At 47.7% G+C, this 27272-nt stretch overlaps 1 protein-coding gene across 6 annotated transcripts in view; it reads right to left on the bottom strand.

The window, feature by feature from the left end:
- Window positions 1-340: 340 nt before the first annotated feature.
- Window positions 341-27272, bottom strand: part of Pcyt1a (phosphate cytidylyltransferase 1, choline, alpha) — a 48161-nt gene continuing 21229 nt past the window's right edge. For 4 of the 6 annotated variants that reach the window (XM_005383124.2, XM_005383127.2, XM_005383125.2 and 1 more), the window contains exons 2-9: window positions 24256-24382; window positions 15231-15330; window positions 10119-10235; window positions 9227-9378; window positions 7305-7383; window positions 6758-6900; window positions 4267-4455; window positions 341-3123 (exon numbers count right to left, since the gene is read on the bottom strand). In XM_005383124.2, the coding sequence (XP_005383181.1) occupies window positions 2917-3123; window positions 4267-4455; window positions 6758-6900; window positions 7305-7383; window positions 9227-9378; window positions 10119-10235; window positions 15231-15330; window positions 24256-24372 (1104 nt within the window). In that variant the 5' untranslated portion in view covers window positions 24373-24382 and the 3' untranslated portion in view covers window positions 341-2916. Of the gene's footprint in view, window positions 3124-3951; window positions 4456-6757; window positions 6901-7304; window positions 7384-9226; window positions 9379-10118; window positions 10236-15230; window positions 15331-24255; window positions 24383-27272 lie in introns of those variants that run through there. The other 2 variants (XM_005383129.2, XM_013513398.1) reach the window with 2 other exon arrangements.

Genomic DNA, 27272 nt, shown 5'->3' on the forward strand with positions numbered 1-27272 from the left:
CGAAGCACTGGGGACGTTCTAGCGCTGCCCGACCAGCTCCCAGCTGCCATCACTCAGGCGCTGCTGGATGATCAGCGATCAGAAAGAATCCAAAGTTACTCAATCTCCTTCACATTTTTTCTCTCCTTCAGGATTTTCTTTTTTCTGGCTTGAGATAGGGTCTATGTAATTGAGGCTAACCTCAACTTCACGGTGACTCTCCTGCTTCAGCCTGTGCTGGGACTACAGGTGTGCGCCACCACGCCCAGCTGCCTTTAGGATTTTTTTTTTTGTCTCTCTGAGACAGGGTCTCACTATGCAGTTCAGGCTGGCCTTGAGCTCACTTTGTAGCTCACGCTGGTCTCGGACTCACAACGATCCTCCTGCCCCAGGCTCCCGAGTGCTGGGATTACAGGCGTGCGCCACCACGCCCGGCCTTATGATTTTCAACCTCCTCGCATCCCAACCTTCTCCCCATGTTTCTGCAAAGTAAGGGTCTTTGGCTTTAGCTACCAGAAGCACGGCAGCAGAACGAGCACTCCATTTCCTAAATCTTCAGTCTCTACTTGTCAGCGCTGCTCTGCATAGAGTATGAGAAGGTCGCCGCTGAGACGGTGCCTCCTCAGTGCTGGCGCCAGGGCTCTACCGCCGGCCTCCTCTTGTCCTGCAGCCTGGGCTCTGAGGCCGAGCAGCTTCCAAGGCTTGCCCCTTCGGCAATGCCTGGCCCACCCAGGCAGGCAGCTCTCCTGTGTAGGATTCAGAGAGCAGCTCCTGGCCTCAAATGCTCCCACGTGAACAGCTCCAGGCCCCGGGCCAGGTCACGGGGGACAGACCTCTAGCCTCACTTCACTGGGCACAGACGACCCTCAGGGAGGGCATCATTCCCACAGCACCATGGATCATGAGCTGCCCCGAAGGATCTGACCTGCCACACCGTGAAACTTTCTGCTTTCAGCCCAAGTTAATCTAAGAATGTACCATGTTGGAAAGCTAAGGCAGGCAAAGGGCAGGGAGCCTCCTAGGCACAGGTACCCAGGCCGGCCCAGCCTTGTCATGCCCTGTCCGCCAAGCGCATCTGAGTAAGAGGAAGGCGTGGCCGAGCAGGGCTGAGCAACACCGGGGGGCCGAGGTGCCAGGGCGAGCGAGGAGACCTGCGCGGGTCTGGGGGCCGCTCCTCTGTAGCGGGGTGGCACAGGCACGCCCAGAACAAGCAGGCGGGTTTCAGCAGCGACTTCCCTGGCTCTCCATTCCGGGAAGAGTAAGGCAGAAACAGGCAGCATTCCTAAGAGGGAGCGCCCAAGCAGAAACGTTAGAACACGGGCTGACATGAAGCTGTGTATGTAGGAAGACGTCGACTTCTGCTGTCCCAGAGACAGAGCTCCAGGCCGAGGCTGGGGCAGCCAGACTGGATGGGAGGAAGGGCGCGTTAGGAGAGGAGCTAGAAATGCAGTTCCGTCCTCTGTCCCTCTGCCCAGCGGTTCCCACCCGCCTGGCCCTCCGAGCTAGGCCTAGGTAGTCATGCTGCAAAGGCAGAAGTGCAGCCGTGACCAGGAAGCATCAGGGAGGACCGTGAGATCCTCGGAGTCCTGGCGCGGGGCTATGAAAGAGCAAGTGTGGTTTCCCTTGCTGAACACACAGACGCGTACCCTGTGAGGGGTAGTTCTGAGTGGTAGGGGTGGGGCTCGGACACAAACACATGCCCCAGTCCGAGACAGGATCTTGGATGGTCACACGGCTGACCTGGCAGGACGCTGAGGGACCCCAAATCAGAGTGTGCTCAGCAGCAAGCGGCGAGCATCAGCACTCTCTGATCTGAAGTTCAAATGCCGACGGCAGCCGAGGTGGGGCGGGAGCACGGTGCCAGGCACAGGCGGGACAGGGGAGAGCCCAGGCCAGAAGTCCCCGCTGTGCAGCCCCCAGACGGGAAGAAAGCCTCCACCTGCATCTCAGCAAGCACGCTGGTAAGAGCGCAGAGGGCAGGCTAAGGCTGTGGCTTTAAAAGGAAGGTGTTTCTTCGTGTGCTGACCTCCGTGTCTCACGCCCACCTGCACTCAGTACTCTGAGCAGCGGGGTAAAGGGACCAAGCCCCGGCCGCAGCCGCTCTGTCAGAGGCTACGAGCACTGAGACAGGCGGCCGGGCCAGAGCAGGCCTCCCAGCAGGAGGTGGATCTGAACAGACTTTGTGCAGGGCTGGTTCCGTCCCACTCCCCCTCCGGTCACCATAACCCTCAAAGCGTCCTTCCTTCAAGGGCAGGGTGCAGGAGACAGGCTGAGGACAGCTCCCACATAACCGAGCAACAGCACGTTCTGAGAAGACGAACACAGAGGAGAGACTGCGGCTGACGCCGCGCCCGTCAGTATCTTCACGGACCCCACTGGGTCAACAAGAAACTCCTCAGGGAGTAAGAAAAGCTAGGCTCAGATCCTCTTCCCACAGCCACGCCAAGAGCACAGCCAGGGGACTGGTGGAGTCACTGGCAGTTTTAAGGACACGGAGGCCATGCCCTTCCCCCACACTGCCGTCTGCACGGCTCCACAGTGCGGGAGGAAAAGGCCGCTGGGTGCTACACGGCCTCCTCCTTCTGCCCACACCTCAGGGCAGAAAGTTAGACCTACTTACTATATTTGAAAGGCTATTTTTAAAAAATTAATAAAAATGACAATTTCCCTGTCAAGATCACATGAACAGAACCAGTGAAGCAAAGTCCTCGGGGCGGGGTGGGAGGGTGCAGCAGGCTTCTAAGGCGCAGCCAGCCCCCCGGGTGTGGTGACAGATGTCTCTTAAGGGTGGGCCGGGGTTCCCCATTCCTACGTCCTCTTGCCCCCAAGTTCTTTCCTTTGTAGCTGTCCTTAGGCTTAGTGTTAGGATCACAATGCGGAATCGAGAGAGCTTCTGAAGGTGACAGAATAGAGGGAGGGAGAGGAAAGGGATGCGAGTTAGTCTTCTTCATCCTCACTGATGTCGTAGGCCACTGCCTTGCGCCTAGAGAGACCGGCCGGGGAGGAGGGGGGGGACGTCTTGCCGGAGAAGGGCCAGCGGAAGGAGGGGGAGGGGGAGCGCTCCCGGGTCGGGCTGCTGCTGGGGCTCTGCTTGGGGCTGATGGCCTGCAGCATCCGGCCTTTTCCCTCTTTCAGCATGTGTTTCTGGGGAGACCAAAAGGAAGAGTTAGCAGACACCGAGGAACCAGCTAGGTCACCGCTGGGACACCCGAGACTTCAAAGAGCACCATGTCCTGTGATCTGTGTTTTCTGGACGGCCCGGGATCAGACCCAGGGCCTCAGGCTGCTAGCACAGCGCTCTTATTACCAGGCCGGAGTCCCAGCCGCTGCTGTGCCAGGCTGGCCTGAGTCTGCCAGAGGAGAGGCAGCCATGATTCTCAGTGATTTCCTCTGGAAAATGCTCTATACTAGTGATGGTGAACCTTCTAGAGCTTTCAATGATATTAACAGCCCACTGCGACACAAGTGCCATAGGTTCGCCACCACTGCTATGCTGTGCTGTGTACTGCTCCCACAGCCACCAGGGCTCCCATCCACTACCCAGTCACCACGTCCTTCTATGTCAAGGGAATTCTTTGCAGACTACTTAGTCTGTAATCCAGTTTCCAGGAAAAAAACAAAGGAACTAATTCCGACGAATGGGATCTAGCTCAGTTTCTTGTTGTTTTGTCTTAGTTTTGGTTTTTTGAGACAAAGTCTCCCTATGTAGTTCAGGCTGGTCTTGAACTCACTATGGAGCCCAGGCTGACCTCAAACTCATGGTGATCCTCCTGCCTCAACCTTCTGAGTTCAAGGATTATGGACATGTGCCACCATCCCTGGCTAACCCGGTTTTTTTTAGTTCTCTGAAAAAGGAATTCCCACATTCTTCCCCAAAAAACTGATTCCATAGCCAACATCCCCTGGTCAGATTGTTCCGGATCTGCCTGGGTCCCACTTCCCCTGGGTCCCACCACAGCTCTGCAGTGAAGGCAGCTTTTTCACTGTTCTTTATTCTTTCCTTTCCTTCCATCAAAACCATACTGTAGAGAAGTGCGATGGACGAAGCTACTAGCTTATCTTGTCACCAGACTGTGGGGTTGGGGAACAGCTGGCAAGATTGTTTAGGAAAATGTGACTTCTTTCTGGAAGGATTTGAAAGAACGTTTGAGGGGGGGGAACAGGTTAGGTAGCTTCTTAATGTTGATGTGCCTTTCTGCTTAAGGGTTCTGTGATTCTTTCCTCAGCACAGAGGTTCCCTGAATTTCCCCGAAATTCCCTCAATTGTCCAGTGGGAAAGAACCATACCAGTGCTCCTTCTGGGCCGAACATTTCCAGGAAATTGCCGATGAATTCTCGGGACTTCTCCTCCCATTTCTGGATGAGGTCAATGCTTTTTTCCTCCACCTTCTGAACAAATTCTTTGGACCTTTCCTCCACATCTTTTACTTTCTTCTTGACTTTGTCAACCCGCTCCTGCAGGTGATACTTCTTCTCCTGGGTGAAGAGGTGACAGCTGTGAGAAATAATACCCACCTGACCTGCCCTACCGAAAGAAAGAGAAAAAGTGGCTACTGACACTGTTTTCAGTGCTTGTAGTTTTGCTTTGCTTTAATCTACTCTACATGAATCTTATCCCGCCCACTAATAGAAAAGACGAACTCTGGACCGGCACTGTATACACAGTGTGCTAATTCAGGCACGGCCCACTTACAGGTGTGCAGCCAAATGAAGTCAGGTTTAAAATAAAACCAACAGGATGCCAGGCATGGTGCAGCACGCCTGTAACCCCAGCACTCGGGAGGCTGAGGCAGGAGGATTGCTGCGAGTTCGAGACCAGCCTGGGCTACAAAGAGAGCTTAAGGCCAGCCTGCACTGCATAGCGAGACCCTGGCTCAAAAAGACAAAAAAAAAAAAAAGAAAGAAAGAAAAACCCAGCGTGACGCAAACCTCTTTTTGGATGGAGATGTTTAGGCAGCAAGAAGACCCAAGAATAGGCCCATTATAATAGAGTGGAGCTACAAGTACTAGATCTTTATTTATCTATTGTACTGGATTTTTTTCCTATTACTGGTTTATTTTATGATTTTAGATGAGTTGTGTTTTATTTTTTAGTATTTGAAGGTCCATTTACTCATTTGCAAAATGAAGATGACATTCTCTGGTCCTACCAACTTCCTAAAGATAAGGAAAAATAGGATGAGTTGCCTTGTATGTGTATGTGTTTGGGGGGTGTTTATGAAATGAAAACTCATAATTGCCAGATCATAAGAAGATGATGAGCTGGGCATGGTAGTGCACACCTGTAATCTCAGCACTTGTGAGGCTGAGGCAGGAGGATCGCTGTGAGTTCAAGGCTGGCCTGGGCTACACAGTGAGTTCAGGACCAGCCTGAACTACATGGTGATACCTTGTCTCAAAAAAAAACAAAAACAAAAACAAAAAACTCCACACAGGGAATGTAAACATTACGTTCTGTAAACATGTACCTATAAATAAGTAAATGTAAAAAAAAGAAGACAAAAAGGGAGAAGAGTTAGGGTGTGATTCAGTGATAAAGTACACACTTAGTTGTTTTGCTTTGTTTGTCTTTTTGAGACAAGGTCCCACTATGCAGTGAGACCGGCCTTAAGCCTAAATTCAGGCAAGTGCTGGGGTTACAGGCGTGCACCACCATGCCCGGCACATGCTTAGTTGTGCCAGGACCTAGGAAGGAAAGTGAACGGAGGGAGGAAGATGGAGAAAAGGAGGAAGGAGGGGAAGAAGGAAAAGGAGGAAAGAAATAAGGAACTATGTTTAAGGCTTTCAATTAAAAAAAATTTTTTTTACTGGCCTGTGTCTGCAGTACATGACTCCACTCCTCGTGAGGAGCTAGCAATGCACACGACACATGTAACCCTTTCTACTTCTCTCTCTCCTCTCCATCCCTTGCTCTCCTTTCCATCTGCAAAAGATCTGTCTCTGCTGAGGGTTTAAACACCTGAGTCTTACGGGGAAATAAGATTCTACACCAGATGGATTACCAACAGCTAGGGTTTATTTGCAGAGATAAATCCTATTCAGGGGAAACCCTTTCACCTGTTCACACAGCATGATTCACCAAGCTGGGGGCAGCTCAGAGAACAGGGAGAAGATATAGTTAGTAGCTTTCTTCTCTTTAAATTAACTTTGCTGGGGCATAATTTATAGACAAAGTGTGCAGTTTTTCTAACTGGCAATATTAAGCTAAGATAAACTTAAGCATTCCTAAGTTAAAATTTAAAGTGTGGGTCTGTGTGGAGCAAGTGCATGAAAAATGTCTCGGATCCATACTTTCATCAGATCTTCGTTGGGGATTTTTTTTTGTACTGGGAATTGAACTCAGGACCTTGTGCTTGCCAGGCAGGCGCTTGTGCCACTGAGCTATATCCCCGGCCCTAGATCTTCAAAAGAGCACTCCAAAAAAAGAGAAAAGAAAAAAAGTCAAGAGCTATTGCTGGCCTTGAACTCAGTGATCCTCCTGCCTCAGCCTGCCAAGTGCTGGGATGACAGGGGTGTGCCACCATGCCCTGCTAATAATGTACACGCATTCTTTTTTTTTGGTGGTACACTAGCATGTTGCTACCAAACCATTTAGGCAGAAGCTGCCTCTATTTATTTTGTCTCTGCTTAATTCTCGTGAAGAGCTTAGCAAGATGCGAGCTGCAGAGAGACCTGATTTAGCTTTGGGGAGTGACAGTGACAGAGGCGGCCTCAGCGCAGGCAGTGGGGAGGCCAGTGTCCCTCTGGTGGGGAACAGGGAGGCAAGGGCAGGACTCACGTTGATGAAGCTGACGTTCAGCTCCTTGGCCGTGTAGCCCCGCTGCAGGTTGCGCCTGGCATACACATCATAGTCCCGGACGATCCGCGTGATGATGTCTGACGTGGAGATGCCTTCTGTCCTCTGTGTTGGCGCGAACATGCCTGACTCCAGAACACACAGACAAACACTGTGACGCTCACATGCGCGGGCAGAGGGCGGGGGACGGGAGGCACGCCTTCCTACGCTAGGAGCAGGCCTGCAGCTACTGCGCCAAGCCTAGGAGAACCGGCCAACAGCAGGGGCCCTGAGGGAGGCCAGGGGAGGAGAGGAGGAGCCACACGGCCCCAGATTAAGGAAAGCGGGGGCCTGAGGAAATCTTCCTGAAGTTAATACAAGATCAAAACCAGATATTCAGACTAAGAAGTGGTGGGTGTCACCGCTGTGGTCCGCCTTTATCTTTCACCCACAGTGTGACCTGAAAGACGACGTCAGATTTCTCAGCGGCACCGTCCTCTGTGAAGGAGTAGTGTGGACTGACCTCGGGCTGCCAGGACACTGTGCTCACCTGCCTCCTTGATGTGCTTATAGACATCGTCGCTCCCAGCGGAAGAGTACGGGATGTCATCGTGAGCTACGAAATCAATCTGGGAACAAGGAAACATCACTTACAACCCAGGGTAACACCGAACGAAAGACCGCAGGCCTGCTCTCAGGCCAGAAAAAGACCAAAGCACACAGGCCAGGCCTTGTCTCTGCCTCTCTCTCTGCTGGTAACTTCTAAAGACCCATTCACAAACCACCCACCCAACTATTTGCGGAGTAGAAACACGAAGTCAGCCGGCGCATCTCTAGGTATTCCTCCTGGCTGGGAGCGCTGCTAACCCCCTGTGCACCCATGCCACCCTGGGGTGATGCGGCAGGGCTTCTGGTTCGCTAGTCAGTGGGGAGAGCCCCGGGAAATGTCCTTGTCCTCCAGGGCCGATGAGGATCGGTCAGCTAAAGGCTTCTAGAAGTATGAGAAAGAGGCCACTTCTGTGTTCACTGGCTTCTCTCTCAGGCTGTGAGAAGAGGGGGAATATAAAAATAGCAACCAGCAGCCCTTTTCCTGGAAGAGCTGTATCTATACTACTGAGAAACGCAGTATAAAAGCCACAGCTATAAAAGCCCTTTTAGGCCTTGGGATCTCAGGATGCTGTCAGTACACTTCTCAAACTCAGAGGAGACTAATGGCCCTGGATCAGTAATCTGTTGTTTTGGGTTTTTTTTTGTCTTTTTGAGACAGGGTCTCGCTCTGCAGTTCAGGCTGGCCTTGAGCTCACTCGGTAGCCCAGGCTGGTCTCGAATACTCTGTTTAGAGTCATGCTAGCCCTCACTTCTGTACTCCTTCCTGAAGAGGTCCTGGCCTCTCATGCGCTCACAGGACATTAGCAATGTACCAACCTCCAGAGGTCCCGCAGTGTGAGGCCTGTCTGGGACTCTAGCTAACACCCCAGATATCCAAGCACACCCGTCAGGGCCCACGGGCAGCACAGCAGAGCAGGGGCGAGGACACTCACGGCTGAGACACACAGCTGCCGGGGGGAGGGGAAGCTGGGAGTCTGGCCCAGACTTCCCGGCTGTGGGCACTGCTGGGAATAATCGTGCCCCTTGGTCCGTGCACCAGTGACGGTTACAGGTTGATGCAGAAAGGCCAGAGAGTGATCAGGGTCTGTCCTGATCTTACAGTTACAATAATGAGCTTCCCACCTACCAGGCACTACTCCAGGAACACCTTGGCCACCTTTGTTTTTTCCTCCCTCCCTAAGCCGTTCGCCGGCAGCCACCACACCGCCCTGCAGAGAATCGAGTGCACACGGGTTCCGCAAGCTTGTGGACCTCCACCTGCCCCGCACATCCTCCTCACCTTTTGCAGGAAACCTGTCGTTTTAATGCGGGGGAACTCCGAGGAGGTAAGGGGCTTTGTAATAATAACTCACTACCGAGGAACAGTGAGAAACATCCTGAATTCTGACCCCACACAATTTCTAGCCCCAAATCAGAGCCCTGAAAGGAAATCTAAGGCAACAGAACAGAAGTTACGTTAATCCGCTTTGTTTCCCAGAACGTGAACTTCATGAGCACAGGGCTGGGCTATGCGGACCCGCAAGAGCTGCACGCTAACGGGCAGGCAACATCACGTAACTGAAGCGACAGGCCCAGCACTGCTGACGGCGGCACCTGCCGCAGGCTCTTTGTCTCTCTGGGCCTTGATCCTCCGGGGGAAAGTGGAAACAGCGACAATCCCACAGGACTACCATGGGGGCGGTTCTGTGAAAGTGCTCGTAAGCATTAGGCTCCACAGATGTCGCGAGGATAACACAGTAATCCCATGCGAGGGTCTCCGTAAGCCCCACAGCGGAGACACAGAGCTGGCAGACAAGTAGGGCCCGCAGGCACGAGCGCCACGGGGCTCGGGGACCTGGGAAGGGTGCGCGGGCCGGCTCTCACCCGGTGCTCCGCCAGGAACTCGGGGGTCAGCGTCCAGGGCGCGTTCCTCACCACCTCGTCCACGTAGCGGCAGTGCTGCACCGCATCATAGCGCTCGTTCTCGTTCATCACCGTGAAGCCTTTGAAGTTGTGCGTCAGCTCATCGCTGCAGACTGGGGTCACCGCAGGGACAGGTGTGAGTCAGGGTCCTCTCCACTAATGCTCTTCAGCCGCCCACCTGCCCCTCCTCCCTCTTCCTAGCCCCGCAACTCTCTGCCCCACCTCAAGTAAAGACCTCCCGGTCGCCGCTCAGCACCAATGCTGCTTCTGATCCAAGCTCCTCCTCCGGGAGCAGTACCACTAAATAGAGCATGTTCACCCCTTGGAGAAGGGAGGTACGGCAGGGACTAAGGCCTCTGACTTTGAAAGGAACCTGCTGTGCGTTTCTGTATCAATCAAGATTTTTAGAAAATGTTTTCCTTTTTTATCAAACCGGCCTGGAGCACAGCAGAACAGCGGCTCGGCAGACCTCTGTGCTTCAGCGTGTTGAGAGTTCAGTGCCAGAGGTCTTGGGCCAGTGAGCTTGCAGCTCCGCAACCACGGCTGAGGTTGGAGCGCTTCACAGACTTCACGTAAGGAGGCGGTACCAACTCCACCACTTTAAAAATGGAAACAAGGTACACCTGTAATCCCAGCACTTGAGAAGCTGAGGCAGGAGGATCACCAGGAGTTTGAGGCCAGCCTGAGCTCCATGGTGAGTTCAAGGCCAGCATGAATGACATAGCAAGACCCTGTCTAAAAAACCAAAAGCAAAACAAATAAACAAAAAATAGAAAAATGGGCCGGTGTACTCAGGTCACATGGAAAGGAGGGAGAGAAAGAGAGCTGGGATCTTCTTCCAGGGCCTTCTTACCTCCCACAATGAGGTACGTATTAGGGAAGAGGTTCTTCGCTTGCATCAGAGCCCGGGCATGACCAGAGTGGAACAAGTCAAATATTCCGTCTGCATAAACTCGCACAGGTCGCTCACCTAATCCAAATGATAGAACTGATCAGCACACATTTATTCACTACCTCGTCTATAACAAGATGAACTCAGCTGTGTGACTGACTGTTTGCTGCAGCACACTCCTCCCTCCAGGGGTTCTCTAGGTAGTCACCCCAACTGGGGGAAGCCGGGGCTACATTACAGACCTCCTTGACTACAAAGACCTGTGACATGTGCACTTACTCTTTGCAGCTGGCTTATATCAGTACAAAAAAAAAGTAGGATAGCTTTCTCTTAAAGTTACTTTTGAAGTGAAAAGGGAAAGAGGTATTAAATGGCTATCAGACCTGACCCTCAGCATTTCACCTTCGTTTCCGAATCTCCGATTATGCTTGCAAGGGGTAATCAAACTCTGGCTGCCGTGCTGTCTCATTTCTAAGCTGCCTCAATTACTAATAACCAAAGCCTGAAAAGAGATCTCCTGATACTGCCCAGGGAATAAGGAGTGACCCACAGGAGGAAGGGGGAAGCTGAGCATCTAAAGAGAGCAGTGATCAATGCGCGGTTTCAGGCTCAGAGTTACCCGCAACATCTGCTCTGTGCTAAGAACTCCCTGAAGCGTTTCTCCTTTGTAGTAAGTGCGACGTTACATTTGCTCAGTACAGGATGACATAGTAACTATCTGAAAATCAGAAGTTCTAGCTATCAGTTTTTATTTTTGGAGGCAGTGGCCTATGAACAAGCAGTCAGGAGATTATCGCTTAGAGCACAGGACTACTCCTGAAGTAAGCACACTGAGAATAAAACGGACACACCCGGCACCATGCTTCAGGGGCCAAGGCAAAGGAGGACATTTACTTCCGCTGTGTGCCTGAAGGACAAGCAGCTTCACCGTGCAGCAGAAGCACCTCCACCACTGTCGGGGAGAATGCTGGAGCCCCTCAGCCGCCCCTGCTCCACCCCCATCTTAAGGGGGTTGGGCCAAGGAGCAGGAAATGGTTCTCAGAAGATTTTCAACTTTTCAAATGTATCCATAGCGCCGGGTGTGGTGGCGCACACCTGTAATCCCAGCATTTGGGAGGCTGAGGCGGGAGGATTGCTGCAAGTTCAAGACCAGCCTGGGCTACAAAGTGAGCCCAAGACCAGCCTGAACTGCATAGTGAGACCCTGTCTCAAAAAGTAAAAATAAACCAACAAAATGTATCCATAAACATGCCACTTGAAAAGGCTATACTATACACTGTTGATAAAAACATCACTAACTTTTAAAAGAGAAATTAAAAGAGGTAATATTTATCAAAAGACAAATGTTTATATCCTTTGGTCCAGCTATGCCAAGTTGAGGAATTTACCTCATAGACATATTTGTAAATATGTGCGCTCTTCATAGCAGCGTTGTCTGTAATAGCAGAGGTCTAGAAACAGCCTAAATTTCAGCAGAAAACTAACATCCCACATCCACTTCAAGGTGGGAAGATATGCAAACTATACTTCCTAGATAGTGGCGAGAGACTGGTACTCCCGGCAGCCGGGAAGACGGGCAGTGCTGGGTGGCTGTGGGAGACACTGCAGTCTGTGTCCTTGCTGTACTTTCCAAATCTCAGGTCACAGAGGTGTCCAGATTTTATAACAAGGAACTGAGTTTTTGAAATAAGTACATTACTGCAATGAAAAACTGAGAAATCATGTTCTCTTTTGATGCTGGGGATTGAGAGCAGGCTTGCTCTGTATGCAGCCTCCCACTGAGCTACACCCCGCCCTTTGATGGATTAAGAAGCAGAAAGGTTATAGCTCTAGCTTCCTTTCCCTGCGACCCTAACCCCTGTAAGCCCCAGTATTCTGACCTGTAAAATAAAACAAAATCTGAGTAATACAACCCTCTTCTATATCCTAGGAATCATGAACTAACACGTTCCCATTTTCCCCAAGCAAGTACCGAGGTGCTCTGGTCTCACTTTCCTTGAAAAGACAAAAGATAGGGTATAGAAATTAAGACTTTTTTTTTTTTGGGTCTTTTTGAGACAGGGTCTCGCTATACAGTTCAGGCTGGCCTTGAGCTCACTTTGTAGCCCAGGCTGGTCTCGAACTCACAATGATCCTCCTGCCTCAGCCTCCCGAGTGCTGGGATTACAGGCGTGCGCCACTACACCCGGCTAAATTAAGACTATTCTGTTAATTTTCTTTCCTGCTATTAGGCGGAGTATCGGCAGGGACAGTAAGATGGGAAAGTTTGGCTCTGGAACTCACTGCTGGACAGTGACGAGAGCACAGACCCCTGCTGCCGGCGCTGCTCATCGGCCCTACGGTGTCCAGGGCATCACTGAGCTCTTTGTAGCCCCAACCCCAGACATGTCGCCTTCTTCCATGTCTCCCCAGGCTCTGGCATCTCAGCGGCCTGACTTAACCCCAAGTCTCTGTAAACCCAGCTGGCATATTCTCCGTGTGGCCAGAAGGGGGCACTGTTGAACTAGTCTGCGGCGAAGCAAGGGCTGGCCGTTCTTTCAACAGCGGTTGCTGACCAGGAAAGCACACCCCTCGATAGGCAACTGCGGTCTGAGCATATAATTAAGAAGGAGCCCCTGTCACTCATAAAACTGTCCTGAATGGGTTATAAATTTACATTACGTGGGTGCCCTACTGCTGGCTAAGTAACCAGATGACCTCCTTCAGGCGGAGCCAACCTGGGCTTTAATTCATTCTTTTTTAATCTATGTCCCAGATTCCTATTACGGAAACAGTTTGTCCTGAACAGATTTCTCCTACCCTTCAAACTCCTTCCCTTCCTTCGAGTCAAACTGCTTTTTTTTTTCTTTTTATCTTCTAAATGATTCCCAAAACTAATTTCATGTCTTTGCCAAGCTTACAGGTTAATTTGCAACTCTCTGTCCCACCTAGAAGGCAATCACTTCATGCAGGGTCTTCTACCGTGTCAATCAGTGTCATAAAGAGCACACCACTCCGGAACTCAAGGGCGGAAGGATCTAGCTTTTAGCTCCAGTTCAGCCCCTAATTTTCTCTTTTATTTTAGGGCAGCCTTCACTTTTTTTCTTTTATGTATATAGTGAAGAGATTATAAAGCAGATAACTTCAAAAGTGAGTTACTTATACAATTATAATATCCTAAAATTTTAAATTTAGATGATTAATGCTTACTAATTATAAGCTTCAAAACTTGGAAACACTACACATATTGTGCATTTTAGAGAAGGGACTGAACCCAGGGCCTTGTAGGTGCTGGGCATGCGGTCCACCTCTGAGCCACGCCCCCAGCCCACTACACCTATTTCCATCTTTTTTTTTGTCTTTTTGAGACAAGGTCTCGCTATGCAGCTAGGCTGGCCTTGAGCTCACTGTGTAGCCCAGGCTGGTCTCAAATTTGTGATGATCCTCCTGCCTCAGCCTCCCGAGTGCTGGGATTACAGGCATGGGCCAATGCGCCCGTCTCCTATTTCCATCTTTGCGGACACAGATGGTATGGGGGTGAATTGGCACCAGGCGGGCAGCTGACCATCGTGACTGGCCTAGCAAGGAACTGAATTCTGATGTGTCGTTAGTGCGCAGGAAGTTCTGGCCTCCGGCAGGCCCCCTCATCGTACCTGTGCATGGACCCTGCGCCGTCTGCTGGCATTCTGAAATCTGACCTGACTGTTCTTGTTTTCATTTTACCCTGCCCCCATCCGCCAGCCTCAAATAAGGGAGCCAAGCTCAAAGGTCATATCATGACTCAGAAGGCGATGATCAACGCGTGCTATTGCCTAACGTTTCTGCAACGGGAAAGACTTCTCTGGAACTGGCCTCTTTTTTCTGAGGACCCCAAACCATAATGCACATACCCAAGACACAAGTGAAGGGGATTGGGATCCCTGGCCTGATACCATGTGGCATCATTTTTATTTACATGTTACTTACTCCTCAGCCATAACAAACACACTTAAGAAATAATCTAAAAGTAATGACAAATATTCTGTATATACGTTGGAAATGGATACATTTGTGGCTATAACAGCTTCTTATTCCCTGGCATTTGCCCAGGTTTAAGTCCAGCTCTGCGTTTACAGAGTAGAGAGAATATTTACCATAGTATTTGAAGACTGAAAAAGGACAGAGAAAGACAGAGAGAGAGAGAAGGAGAATTTACAGCAAAGAACAGTTGCCTAAAGGACTTTATATTCATTAAAAAAAAATGCTCATGGGAGTGTCTATTTTGGTGAACGCTAAGAGCAACTGCTCCAAAGGGGAAACACAGCCAGAATACACAGTAACAACTTATGTGGTCTAAACTATTAATTAATAAGGATATACACGAACCATACAAATAGAGTACAGGCACTAAAAATCATAAACCAAGTCTTTAGAAAGATCTGGAGGTGGGCATGGTGGCCCACACCTGTAATCCCAGCATTTGGGAGGCTGAGGCTATGAGTTTGAGGCCAGCATGGCTACAGAGTGAATCCAAGGCCAGCCTGAACTACACAGCAAGACCTGTCTCACATACACAAAAAAAAATCTGGAAACTTAAAAGTATCAGCAAAGATAAAATAAAGTAATACATGTCTTCCATCTGAGGATATTCTCATCCTCTGTCAATCAGCATCATGGCAAACTGACGCCATGAGAACTCGGGTGGCTATAAAAACTGTGACAGACAGATTAATGTATTATTAGACAAGATCACGAGGCTATGGTGCAGCTCGGAAGGCTATAGGGCGTGAGGTCTTGGATTCAATGTCAACCACCTTCAATAACTACGTACTAGATCATAACCAGCTAGACTAGTGTCTTACTATTTCTGCTCCACTATATCTCACAGCTGTGATGACAGATCAGGGAATAAGTGTACGAGCAAGAGAAAAAAATTTTCTAGAGTATAGACAGCCCCCCTCCCAAACAGAGGATCAGGTCAAACATGACTCACCTTTACCTGCCGTTACAAGTAAGCTGGTAGAAGTGGATAAAGAGCAGGCCTGTGTTTGATAAACACAATGGAACGCTAAAACTATAGAAAAACAACAAAATAATAAAGTAGGTATTACTTACAAGGAGTTCCTCTGCTGGCTTCTTCCAGAGTTACCCTGACATAGGGTTTACTAAAGTCAACCTCGATTTCATCAGAAAAAGGAGCTGGCTCCCGTAAGCCCTTAAAAAGAAAAGATTGAAGGGAGAGAAAGTTAAATGGTACACAGTGAAATACTAAAATATGGCAGCTTTGAAGAAAAATATTATTCAGTATCTTGTGACTAAAATTCCTCCTAAAACTATAACATGAAGAGGGAAATTTTAAAAAGGCATGCTACTCTAAGCCCAGTATGGCGGCTCACACCTGTAATCCCAGTAGTTGGAGGCTGAAGCAGGAGGGCTGCAAGTGCAAGCCCAACCTGGGCAATATAATGTAATGGTCTCAGCTTGTCTCAAAAATAAAACATAAAAATGGCTGGAGAAATAGCTTAATGTAAAGGCCCTGGGTTCAATCCCTGGTAAAACAAAACACATACACACACACACAAAAGGTTTTCCAAACTAAGTGAAAGGTGCAACCTTTTTCAAAATAGCTAAATAAATAATTTTTTAAAAAAACAAAATGGGTAAATCATGGCATGAAAAATAAATAGCTAGGTATGTGCCGCATGCCTGTAATCCCAGGTCTTTAAGAAGATAAAGCAGAAGAATTCCAAGTGAGCCCAGCCTGGGCAACACAAGACCCTGTCTCAAAACATATGATATAAAAAGGGCTGGGGAGGTAGCTCAGTGTGAGGCCCTGGGTTCAGTTCCTGAGGCGGGGCACTAATGGATTAAACATAATTTCTCATTAGGAATGTGTAATCATAAAGAGGATGAGAAAAACAGTGAGGGCCCAGACAAGACAGAGGAATCAACCAGAAGTTTTTCACAGTGGAGATCTGTGCATGTCTAAAAGGTATGGGGGGCTGGGTGCGGTGGCGCACGCTTGTAATCCCAGCACTCAGGAGGCTGAGGCAGGAGGATCTTTGCGAGTTCAAGACCAGCCTGGGCCACAAAGTGAGCTCAAGGCCAGCCTGGTCTGCACAGCGAGTCCCTGGCTCGGAAAAAAAAAAAAAAAAAAAAAAAAAAAAAAGTGGGGGAAAGAAGCCAAAGTGACTGAAATGCCAGAGAAGGAAGAACAGGTAATTTGGAAGCAAGAGTCTAGATAAAAGATAGGAAGTGGCCTCCAGGAAAGGCCGAGGAAGATGCCTGTCCAAGAAACAAGGACTCTGGTTTTCTAAAAGCAGAAGGAAGAAAGGGGATACAGGGCTAACGCCGGATAAGAGAGGGAAGATGTAGAAACCGTCATGAGGCGCCCTGTCACAGCACTGTTCCGGGGGAGGGAATTTAGCCTCAGTGAGGTTGGTAAGAAAGCATTAAAAATCAATCTACCCGGGATCAGCAAATGATGACTGTAACTACGGAGCGCTACATTCAGTTCCCATCAAGCAAGAAACTCTAGAAGAGCAATTAAAATACAGCAACAGTGAATGACCTAGGGTTAGGGCCTGATGAATAGGAAGGAAGACATTTCCCCTGAGCGGACTTACAGTCAGCGAGCACATAAAGGGGCACAGCACCAGTTACCAGGAAAACGGGGAGCTGGTGCCTCTCACCTACAGATACGCAACAAAAAAGATGAGCAAAAGACTTGGCAAGGACATGGAGAAGCCGGACCCTTCCCACACTGCTGCTAGGAAAGGAAGATGGTGCACAGCTTTGGAAAGCGGTTCCTCAAGGTGTTTAACACAGAAATGCCGTACAACCTAGACACTGTAACTCTAGGTATCTGCTCAAGAAAACTAAATGTGTATTTTGTAGAAAGCAATTTATAAGGCGTGGAAGCGCATGCTTGTAGTCTCGGAACTTGGAAGCTGAGGCAGGAGGATCACAACCACCCTTGGGCTACATAAGCGAGTTCAAGGCCAGGTTGCACTACAAAGTGAGGCCCTGTCTCAAAACAAAGCCGAAAGGAAAAAAAAAAGAAAGCAACTTATACACAAAAAGTGTTTGTAGCAGCATTATTCTAGACAAAATGTAGAAACAACTTAAATTTCTTCAACTACTGAGTGTGTAAACAAAATGGTATGTCCACATGTGGAAAATCATTCACCTAAGGAATAAAGTACTAACAGAGGCTATCGCCTACACCTTTAAGGACTTTAACAAATATTACAATAGCCTGCCTTGGCACACCCTTGTAAGCCCAGTTACTCAGGAGAGGCTGAGGCAGGACTGTAAGTTCAAGGCCAGCCTGGAGAATTCAGTGAGACTCTGTCTCAAAATAAAAAAAATAAAAAAGGCTTGGGACAGTACCTGCCTAGCATGTATCAGCCCCTAGGTTCAACTCCCAGTATCACAAAACAAAACAAAACAAAACAAAACAAAACAAAACAAAACAAGAAAAAAAATGCTAAACAAAAGCAGCCAGACACATAGACATGAAAGTCCACGCAGTTCCATTCCCATTCATTTGAGGCATTCAGAACAGGCAGTTCCATAGAGTGGAGACCAGCGGTTGCCCCGTAGTGGAGCGGACAGGTTGTGGGGGAGTACAGCAGAATAACAGGGATTTCTTTTGGAAGAAATGAAATGTTTTAAAGTTAGACAATCATCATGGCCACAAGACACTGCAAATATACTATAAACACTGAATTGTATACTTTCGTCTGGGCTACAAGGCGAGTTTAAGACCAGCCTGAACTATATAGCAAGATCTTAAAAACAAAAAAATGCACACAAAAAAACCCTATAAACTGGGTGTGGTGGCTCATGCCCGTAATCCCAGCACTCAGGAGGCTGAGGCAGGAGGATCACTGTGAGTTTGAGGCCAGTCTTGGCTACAAAGTGAGTTTAAGGCCAGCCTGAAGTATATAGGGAAAACTCTGTCTAAAAAGACAAAAAAACAAAAACAAACAAAAAATCCTACAAAACAGTTAAAATGGTGAATTTTATTTCAACTTTATTTTATTATTATTTTTTTTTGGTACTGGGAATCGCGCTTAGGACCTCACACTTGCCAGGCAGGCGCTTGTGCCACTGAGCTATATTCCTGGCCCCTTTATTTCAACTCTAAAAGCTGTTTTAAGCATCCTGTCTCCACAACTGTTTCTTCTATCTTCCTCCTATGTTGCGCACGGCCTCAGCAGGGACCAAGCGTGGCCATTCCTCCTGCTGGGTTTATGCTGCCTCGACTTCCCTAGACAGAGAGAATGATACCAAGGCTCTGTAGCTATGACAGGACAGCAAAATCTCATCTTCCTCAGGCCGTCTCAGAGAGCAGTGTCTCTAGATGCTGAGTGGCACACAGGCAGGAAATGACACATTTCTCCTGTGCTCAACTAAACTCTTCTCTTTCCTTTTGACCTCAAGGGAATCCTACAGTACTGAGGTTAATCCTTGTCCATCTAGACAGGAGAGGGCATAGATTTAGGATTTGAAAAATTTAGATCTACCTTACAGCTGAATAGCTATAAAATCACAGCAAGCCTCTAAAATTATTGTTTTGTCTTCTAAAAATGGAAGACAAAGTGCATAATAGCCTGTAATCAATCCATGCAATTTGGAAGGCTGAGGCAGGAAGAACTCAAATTCAAGCCTACCCTGAGCAACTTAGTGAGACCCTGTCTCATAATAAAAATAGAAAGGGGCTAGGGTATGTAGCTAAATGGAAGAATATCCAGGTTGATCTCCAGGACTATAAATAATAATAATACTTTTTAAAATAAAAAAATTAGATAGGGTGCTAGGGGTTTAGCTCAGTGGCACAGCGCCGCCTGGCAAGCACGCGGTCATGAGTTCAATTCCCGATGCCGGAAAAAAAACCAAAAAAACAAACAAACAAAAATTAGATATTAAAAAATAAAAAATAAAATTAAAATAGCAGATAATTTCCTGCCCCACAAATTTACTGTGAAGATTACACAAAATAATATCTGCAAAGTAAGTAGCGCAATGTTTCACATCTAGCAGGCACTCAATAAATTTTAACACAGATTTCAGTACACTAACAAAATTAGCTAAACTGTATTCATCTATGCACCTAAAAATTCTAACTAACTGGGTGTGATGTCCCACATAACCTATAATCCCAGCATTTAGGAGGGTGAGGCAGGAAAATTGCTGCAAATTTGAGGCCAGCCTGGGCTACATAATGAGACCCTGTCTCAAAATATAAAAGCAAAACCAAAAATTTCTAACTAATAATGATAACCAGCATTCCTCACATTATGAATGCTCTGAGCGCAGTTCTACTTCATAACAATTTTTCCCATGTTTGCACACACTAACTCATTCCTAAAATCCCAGGCAAAGAAAAGGGATTCTAGTATTCATCCTCACAGGGCAATGGAAACAACACAAGTAACGTGAACCTAGAACTTGATACTAACTTCCTACTACTCTTTCTGTTCCCCAAGGATTCTTGAATATTTTTGGCAAAGCTTCTAAATGCCGCAAAGAGACATTTCCCCTTCACCCAGACATTCTGCACAAGCAGTAATGGGTCCTCCTCCTCAAGTCCAAATTCTTTCAGGAAAAAAATTCTACAGAGTTAAGTGGAGTACTGTAACGTGTGATATGAGAAAAAGGGGATGAGGTGAGCAGAAAATTCCATTTCTGGGCATGTTTTTGTTTTGTTTTGTTTTTGAGACAGGGTCTCACTATGTAGTTCAGGTTGGCCTTAGACTCACTGCATAGGCCAGGCAAGCCTTGAACTCTCGGCAATCCTCCTATCCCAGCCTCCCGAGTGCTGGGATTCCAGGTGTGCGCCACCATGCTCGGCACATCTGTTCTTAAAAAATAGCCAGGTACATGGAGCACACCTGGAATCGCACCACTCTAGGGGGCTGAGGCAGGGGGATCTCAGTTTGAACCCAGCCTGAGCAACTTAGCAAGATGCTGTCTCAAAATAATAAATAAAAAGGTCTGAGGAAGTGGCTCAGTATAATGGCCCTGGGCTCAATCCCCAGTCCTACCAAAAAAAAAAAAAGCTAAAGAAAGAAAAGTAATAGTCTCCAACCTCTATCACCATTTCAATAAGTATAAACAATAAGCTCATCTATCCAATGACTACCTTGGTGTCTCATAAGCTTTTTAAAGTGAACTTGCACTGAATTAAGCTTTCTCCTCCCTCTAAACCTGTTTCTTCGCCCTGTATGTTTTATTTCAGTGAGAAGCATCCCATACACCTCAGGCCGACACCTAGGAGTCACGCTTACCATTTCACAGGCTCTACATCCCACTAATCACCAAGAATTGTCTGGTTTACCTCTTAAGAACCTTTACAGTTTCTGTCACAGTTGAAGTCCCCATCACCTCCAACCTGGCCATTACAACAATGAGCCTCTCTGGCTCCCATCTGTCCTGCTCTGAAGCAATCAGGACGATCTTCCTCAGTCGTAGATCCGACCCATCACCTACAGGATCAAGCTCAGACTCCTAGCACAGCATACAAGGTCCTTCCCGGCTGGGCCCTTGGTTTCCTCATCTGTCACAGACTCTTATTCTGAACCCCAGCTGTATTACTTAGAGTCTGCAGAACATAACACTATCTCACACTACTATCTCTTGGGGCCACTTTTTGACATCTTAAGATCCTTCAAGGTTCAGCTCAGAAATAATCTCGATGAAGCTTTTCCAAAACCACTATGCCCAGCCAGACATGGTGGTGCAGGCCTGTAAGCCCAGCACTCAAAGGCAGAGGCAGAAGGGTTGCCACAAATTCAAGTCCAGCCTGGGCTACACAGTGAGTTTAAAACTAGCCTGTCTCAAAACAAACAAACATCCACTGCCCCGATGCCCTGGTCCAAGTCAAGCTCTTGCTTCTCTAGACAGCCATTGCTACCTTTAATTTTCTTTTTTTTTTTTTTTTTTTTTTTTTTGCGGTACCGGAGATCAAATTCACGACCTTGAGCTTGCCAGGCAGGCGCTTATGCCACTGAGCTATATCCCCAGCCCCTAATTTCCTTTAATTTGTCACTTTTCATACTGCACATTATTTGTTCCTGTCCCTTTCCCCTATTTGTCCGTGAGCCTGAAAGCAAGATTACTTTTCCATCCTTGCAACTCTAATACATGTTGGTCAAATGAGATGCGGGGACCCCCTTAGCCATGATCAGAACTATGGACAGCTTTCCTCATAGTTCAGCACTTCTCATTTACATACATGAATGTAAAGATAGGCCAAATGTCTTACTTTCTGTAAATATTTTTTGACCTTTTTTTTTTGCAGTATGAGGTCAAACCTAGCCGTGATCATGCTAAGTGAGTGCTCTACCATGGAACTACATCCCCAGGCCTTGGGCTCCTTCTGATTGTGCCTTTAAAAACCTGTTATCAGGAAATTCTTCACACTTAAAGAGACAAAAGGGCATAAAGTTATTCCTTTCTCCCTTGCTTAATTCTTCTCTTCTCTTCTACCTACTTAATCCTGATCCGCTAGCCCAGCTACCTGCTGCTCGGTGGTCCTTCTATTCCGCTCCACTGGCGTGGGGAGCACTCTTCCGAAGCTACAGAGCTGAGCTGTGGAGCTCTGGCCCGGGCCCCTATCTGTCAAAGGCACAGCCTGCTTATCTCTGGACCCCAGCACCTCCTGCCATGCTGGCAGTGACAGGCACGTAATAAAGCCTTGTTGACGCAGCCCCACAGCAGCTGGCAAATGAAGAAATGCAGCGTCAGATACATGATGAGATAGTATTTAGCAATGAAAAGAAATGCCATCGTGATACATGCTACTCCACAGATGAATCCTGAAAACCTGCGTAGTGAAAGCAGCCCACTCACTCTGCGGTACGATTTCTGCATGAGGTCTAGAATAAGCAAAGCCACACACACAGGAAGAGAGATGGTTGCAGGAAGCTGGAGAGGTGGGGGGCAGTGACTGCTCAGAGGTACATGGCTTCTTCTAGGGTAATAGAAGTACTCTAAAATTACAGCAGGGTGTGGTGGTGCGAGTTCGAGGCCAGTCTGGGCTACATAGTGAGTTCAAAGACAGTCTGAACTACACAGCAAGACCTTGTCTCTAAATAAAAAATAAAATAAAATCATTTGGGTGATGGCTGCACCAATCTGTGAACACACTAAGGTCCAGTGAGTTGTTGTGTTGGGAGGATATAAAATATGTCAATTATATTTCAATGAAGCTGTTAGAAAAGAAGTAAAATATCTCATTTCCTTTTGCTACAGACTTAAAATTCAGAGGTAGAAAGTACAGGTGTATAGTGCAGCTGACAGACCAGTTTATTCAGTAGATCCTCCTTCTCCCTAGAGGCCCTCCGGCCTGTTGAGTGAGTGAGATTTTGAACATTTACTAAATACCAGTGCATACCCGGGAGGAATGCAGAAGAGGCAGCAAGCCACGGACCTGATTTTACATGAACATACGGAGCAAAATAACTTAACCCCTGACCTTCGCTGTGCTGTCCCTGGGTATGGGGGCGGGCTGGGGATGTCACCGCTAGGTTATATCTTGTCCTCACTCCACCTGATAGTGCCCAACTACTGCCCGTCGCCAGCTCTTTAACCTGAATCTCTTAGACACTTTCAGTCAACCATGCCCTGTTGACTGCTGGGCCATTTTCCAAGCTCACTTGCCGTGGTGTATGGAACGATGCCCCCTGAAAGATGTCTGTACCGTGTTCCAGCAACCTGCAGGTATGCAGCTTTCCGTGGCACAAGGGGCTCTGCAGATGTGGTAGGTGAAGGGCTCGGCAGCAGGCGGACCCCGAGGCGACCTGGGTGCGCCCGGTGTAATCACAAGCCGCCAGATAAGGAACAAGAGAAGGCTGGAGAGCCAACATCAGAAGGCGTGACAAGACCAGCAGCAGCCAGAGTGGTGCAACTGCTGCTGGCTGAGCTGGGCGCTGTGGGCAGCTTCTAGAAGCTGGACAAGACCAAGGAAATGGACTCTTCCCTAGGACTTCCAGCCCAGTCAACGCTTTGATTTTAGTTCTCTGAGACACACTTCCGACTTCCGACCTCCACAACTGTGAGAGAATACATTTGTGCTACTTGTGGTCATCTGTTACAGCAGCAATGGGAAATGGATACACTCATCTCTACCAGCAACATCCCTCTTACACCTGAAGGTGGATACCTCCTAGGTGTGGCGTCCAGCTGCTTTTATTGCTCAAGATAAAGTTGAGGTTTGGAACAACTCTTTTTTGTGTATTTAAGACAGGGTCTTGCTATGTAGTTCAGGCTGGCCTCAGACTCACCGCAATCCTTCCAAGTGCTGGGATTACAGGCAAGCGCCACCGTACTCAGCTGGTTTTGATTTTTTGAGATAGGGTCTTACTATGTAGATTGGGCTGGCCTTGAACTCGTAACATCCTCCTACCTCAGCCTCCTGAGTGCTGGATTGATCCTAGCCCAGCCAGCCTGATATGTTTATTAGAGGAAGCTTGAAAAGAGGTATCAAGCTGAGAAAGGGTAGGCAGCTTGGAATGGGGTCTTTAAGGCTCAGCAGTAGTTAGGAAATAGAACAATACTACCGCAGAGATAAAGGTGTATAACGTATGGGGAAGAGGTTCTCATCTAAGATTACAGCCAGGAGCAGAGCGGGAAATGATACGAGGTGACGAGACTGTAACACAAAACCAAGACACTGCGAGAAGAGCAGAGCAATCACTGCCGCAGGCCCCTTTTCTGTAGCTTTTCAGTATAAATTAGACCTTTAACTTGACCTACCCACAGCCTCCAAATTTTCCAAACATTCTTTTTCCAATTCCAGTGTCAACACTGGGCGGGCAGGGGGGTGTGCGGGGCGCATGCCTGTAATCTCAGCACTCGGGAGGCTGCAAGTTTGAGGCCAGCCTGTGTCACAAAGCCAGCCTGGACTAAATAGCAAGACCTCGTCTCAAAAAAAAAAAAAAATGTCAACTCCTACACTGGGCTGGAGTGATAATCTGGAAAGAGAGCATGGTATTTCCAAAAACTGTAAAGTACCCCGACTCTTCACACTTAGCACTCTCCCCGCTCTTTAAGAAGACTGGTGACACCTGTTACACTCGCTCCCCCTACCCCCACCTGGTTCAGCATGCGTGAAGAAGCCGTCTCTGCTCACCACTGCATAGCGCTGCACTTTGGAAGGAATCCCGTCTTCCTCCGTTGCCCCATTCGGTCCGAGGGCCTCTTTTCGCCTCTTCCTTGAGTTGACTCTGGCTGAACTCTGTACATCCATCTTCTGTTAACTGGTCAGAGAAAGTGGGATTTTTGAGGCATTAATACACTCCGCAAAACACCAACTCCACAGCTCACACTTCACCAAGATGAGCCAGTGGTATGTAGCAACAACAAAGCCTCCTCAAACACAGGCTCTCGCAGACGCTGAAATGCCTCTGTGCGGAACAATGGCCACCACTAACCCGGACCTTAGAACTTTTTCCTCCTAGCGCTGCAGCCTACACACTGCTGATTTCAGATCTTGATTGTATGCAAAAGATTAGAATAACCTGTCTGCCAAACACAGCTACCAGGCTGAGGATCCTTATCTGAAATACTTGGGACCAGAGGTGTCTGGTTTCAGTCCTTTGGATTTGGAATATTTGCACAGACTTTACCAGTTCAGCATCCTTAGGAAAATTTGAAATCCAAAATGCTCTGAAATCTGAAGCTTTCTGGGCAGATTAGGGATGCTCTGCTAGACAGACTTTAACACCAGCCCTCTCGGCATCGCTGGGACACCTGAAGGTATGGCACACGCATGGCAGTGCAGAAGGTATGACCAGGACAGAGAGCGGGGAGTTTAAACCACATGGCTATTACCAAGATCTGGTTTAACAAAAGCAAGGATTTCTTAATTCTAAATGCCCTCCAGGTTTCAGAGACCACCTCACCAGAGTTAGCTCTGTGGAAACTGCGGACGGGCACAGTGCACTTGATCTTAGCCAAAAGGCGGAGAGGCCACTGGCACAGTGTATCCTGCAAATGTGTTGCCCTTCCTTTTTCAACACCCATTTCCACTTCCTCTTCCTCTTTCAGAACCGCAGCATCTCAAGCTGGCCCAGAGTGCTCGGCTATTAAAACCTCTACCTAAGCTTCTCGTCCCTTCAAGGAAAACTTCTTTCTACTCTCTCACTTAGCAGAGAGCATCTACCAATTAGCTGCCACAGGAAAGTTTGAAATATTTGACATGCCCAGTTTAGATGCTGGCTTGTGCTACCTCCCCAACCCCTGCAGAATTTTTTGTTTTGGGGTTTATTTTTTAGGTAATATATTTGCACACTTTGGTTTTTATTATGTCACCACACCTGGCTTAATTTCTTGACAATGAAGAAATGTTAGGCATCGGCCTGAAACTGGGAATAGAGGACACTCTAGGAGCCACTGTAACCTCTGCCCACGATAACGGTCCGGTGAGAAATCCTCAGAGACAAGCGGAAGACAAATGCCAGACAGAGTGTTCCACGCAGCCTCGCTGCCCCTCAGCCCTCTCTAAGGAGACAATCGTCTATGCGAATGTACTGCGCCTCACTTTCTTTCTGCCAGTGACACACAACGTGGCAAAAGGACAAGACATACAAGAAACTTGACCTGAATCTTGGAGACTGAAGGTGACACCCCATGAGTCACAGGTATTAGGTTGACATTAAAAAAAAAAATCAAGTATAAAGTGAAACGTGGACACCACCCAGAAACTGCCTTTCACTTCCAAAAAAAAGTATGTGAGCTGACAGATTTGTTAACTAGCTGGATTTAAGCATTCCACAGTGTAAACATATATTAAACCATACACAGTATACTCTAGAAACAAATGCCATTATTTGCAAATTTAAAATAAAATAAAATGCAAGTGTAAATTACTTTTTTAGGGAGCCTGTAATCAAGGCAAGGAAACCACGTGCAGAGCCCCACCTTAAAAATGTTTGATAGGAAAACATTCTTTATACTTCCAAACCCTCGAGTGAAAGCGTGCAGCAGAACAAGATATTTACACAGCTTCAAAATATCTACTCATAGATTACTTATTAATTACAAGGAGAAAAGAATTAGCTTGAGAGTGGGGGAAAAGAATCTCTTAGCAAATGTCTTAGTCACTTACTCATTGCTGAAGACAACACGTGATGCCTACACCATATGGGAGAGAGGGGTATTCTGGCGCACAGTGTGGCTGGGGCCAGGGCAGGACCGCAGGGCTTCAGGGGAGGGCAGAGGAAAACTGCTCACCACAGACAGCCAGGAAGCAGCCAGACAGAGCAGATGCTGGGAACGCAGATAAACGCTTCCAGACCCTGCCCCCGATGAGCAGACCCTGCTTCTTAACAGCAAGCCAGCTACGAGCCCCATAATCAATCACCCCCACCCCCACCCCCACCTATGAGCGCAGGAAGCTCTGCTGGGCCAACTAGATATAAAGCATAACAGCAAAATCACCAATGATGCCTTCTAATGTGAGGTGCTGAGGATAGAGTACCTGCCAAAAATTTGTAACTGCATCAATTTGCAAGGAAACAAGCAAACAAACCCCAATTAAAGGGCATTCTAAAAAGTACCTGTAGCTTAAAAAAAGTCAGTCATGAAAAACGGTGAAGGGCTGAGACTGTTCCAGGTTAAAAGAGAGTAAAGAAATGGTAACTTATGAAATACATGATTCTAGATTAGGGGAGAAATTATAATAAATGATAGTTAATAGAGTCCCAGCAAAATTTAAATATGGGCTGTGCATCAGATAGTAACATGCATTAATGTTAAGTTTTCTGAATTTGATAGCTACACCATTATGCAAAAGACTATCCTTGCTTTAGGTGATACATAGTTAAGTATCTTAGGATATAAGGTCATGAGCTATATAGGTACCCTAGGTGAAAGGAGAGGAGAGAGATGAAGAAAACATTACATATAAAAGAAAGTAAAAGCCCAGCACAGTGGTACACATCTGTAATCCCAGCACTCAGGAAACTGACACAGGAGGATTGCTGAGTTTCAGGCTAGCTGGGGCTACATAGTGAGTTAAAGGTCAACCTCAATTACAGAGTGAGACCCTGTCAAGAAAGAAAGAAAAGAAAGAAAAGAAAGAAAAGAAAGAAAAGAAAGAAAAGAAAGAAAAGAAAGAAAAGAAAGAAAAGAAAGAAAAGAAAGAAA

Source organism: Chinchilla lanigera, unplaced genomic scaffold (genome assembly GCF_000276665.1).
Source record: "Chinchilla lanigera isolate Chin_1 unplaced genomic scaffold, ChiLan1.0 scaffold00019, whole genome shotgun sequence".
Classification (NCBI taxonomy): domain Eukaryota; kingdom Metazoa; phylum Chordata; class Mammalia; order Rodentia; family Chinchillidae; genus Chinchilla; species Chinchilla lanigera.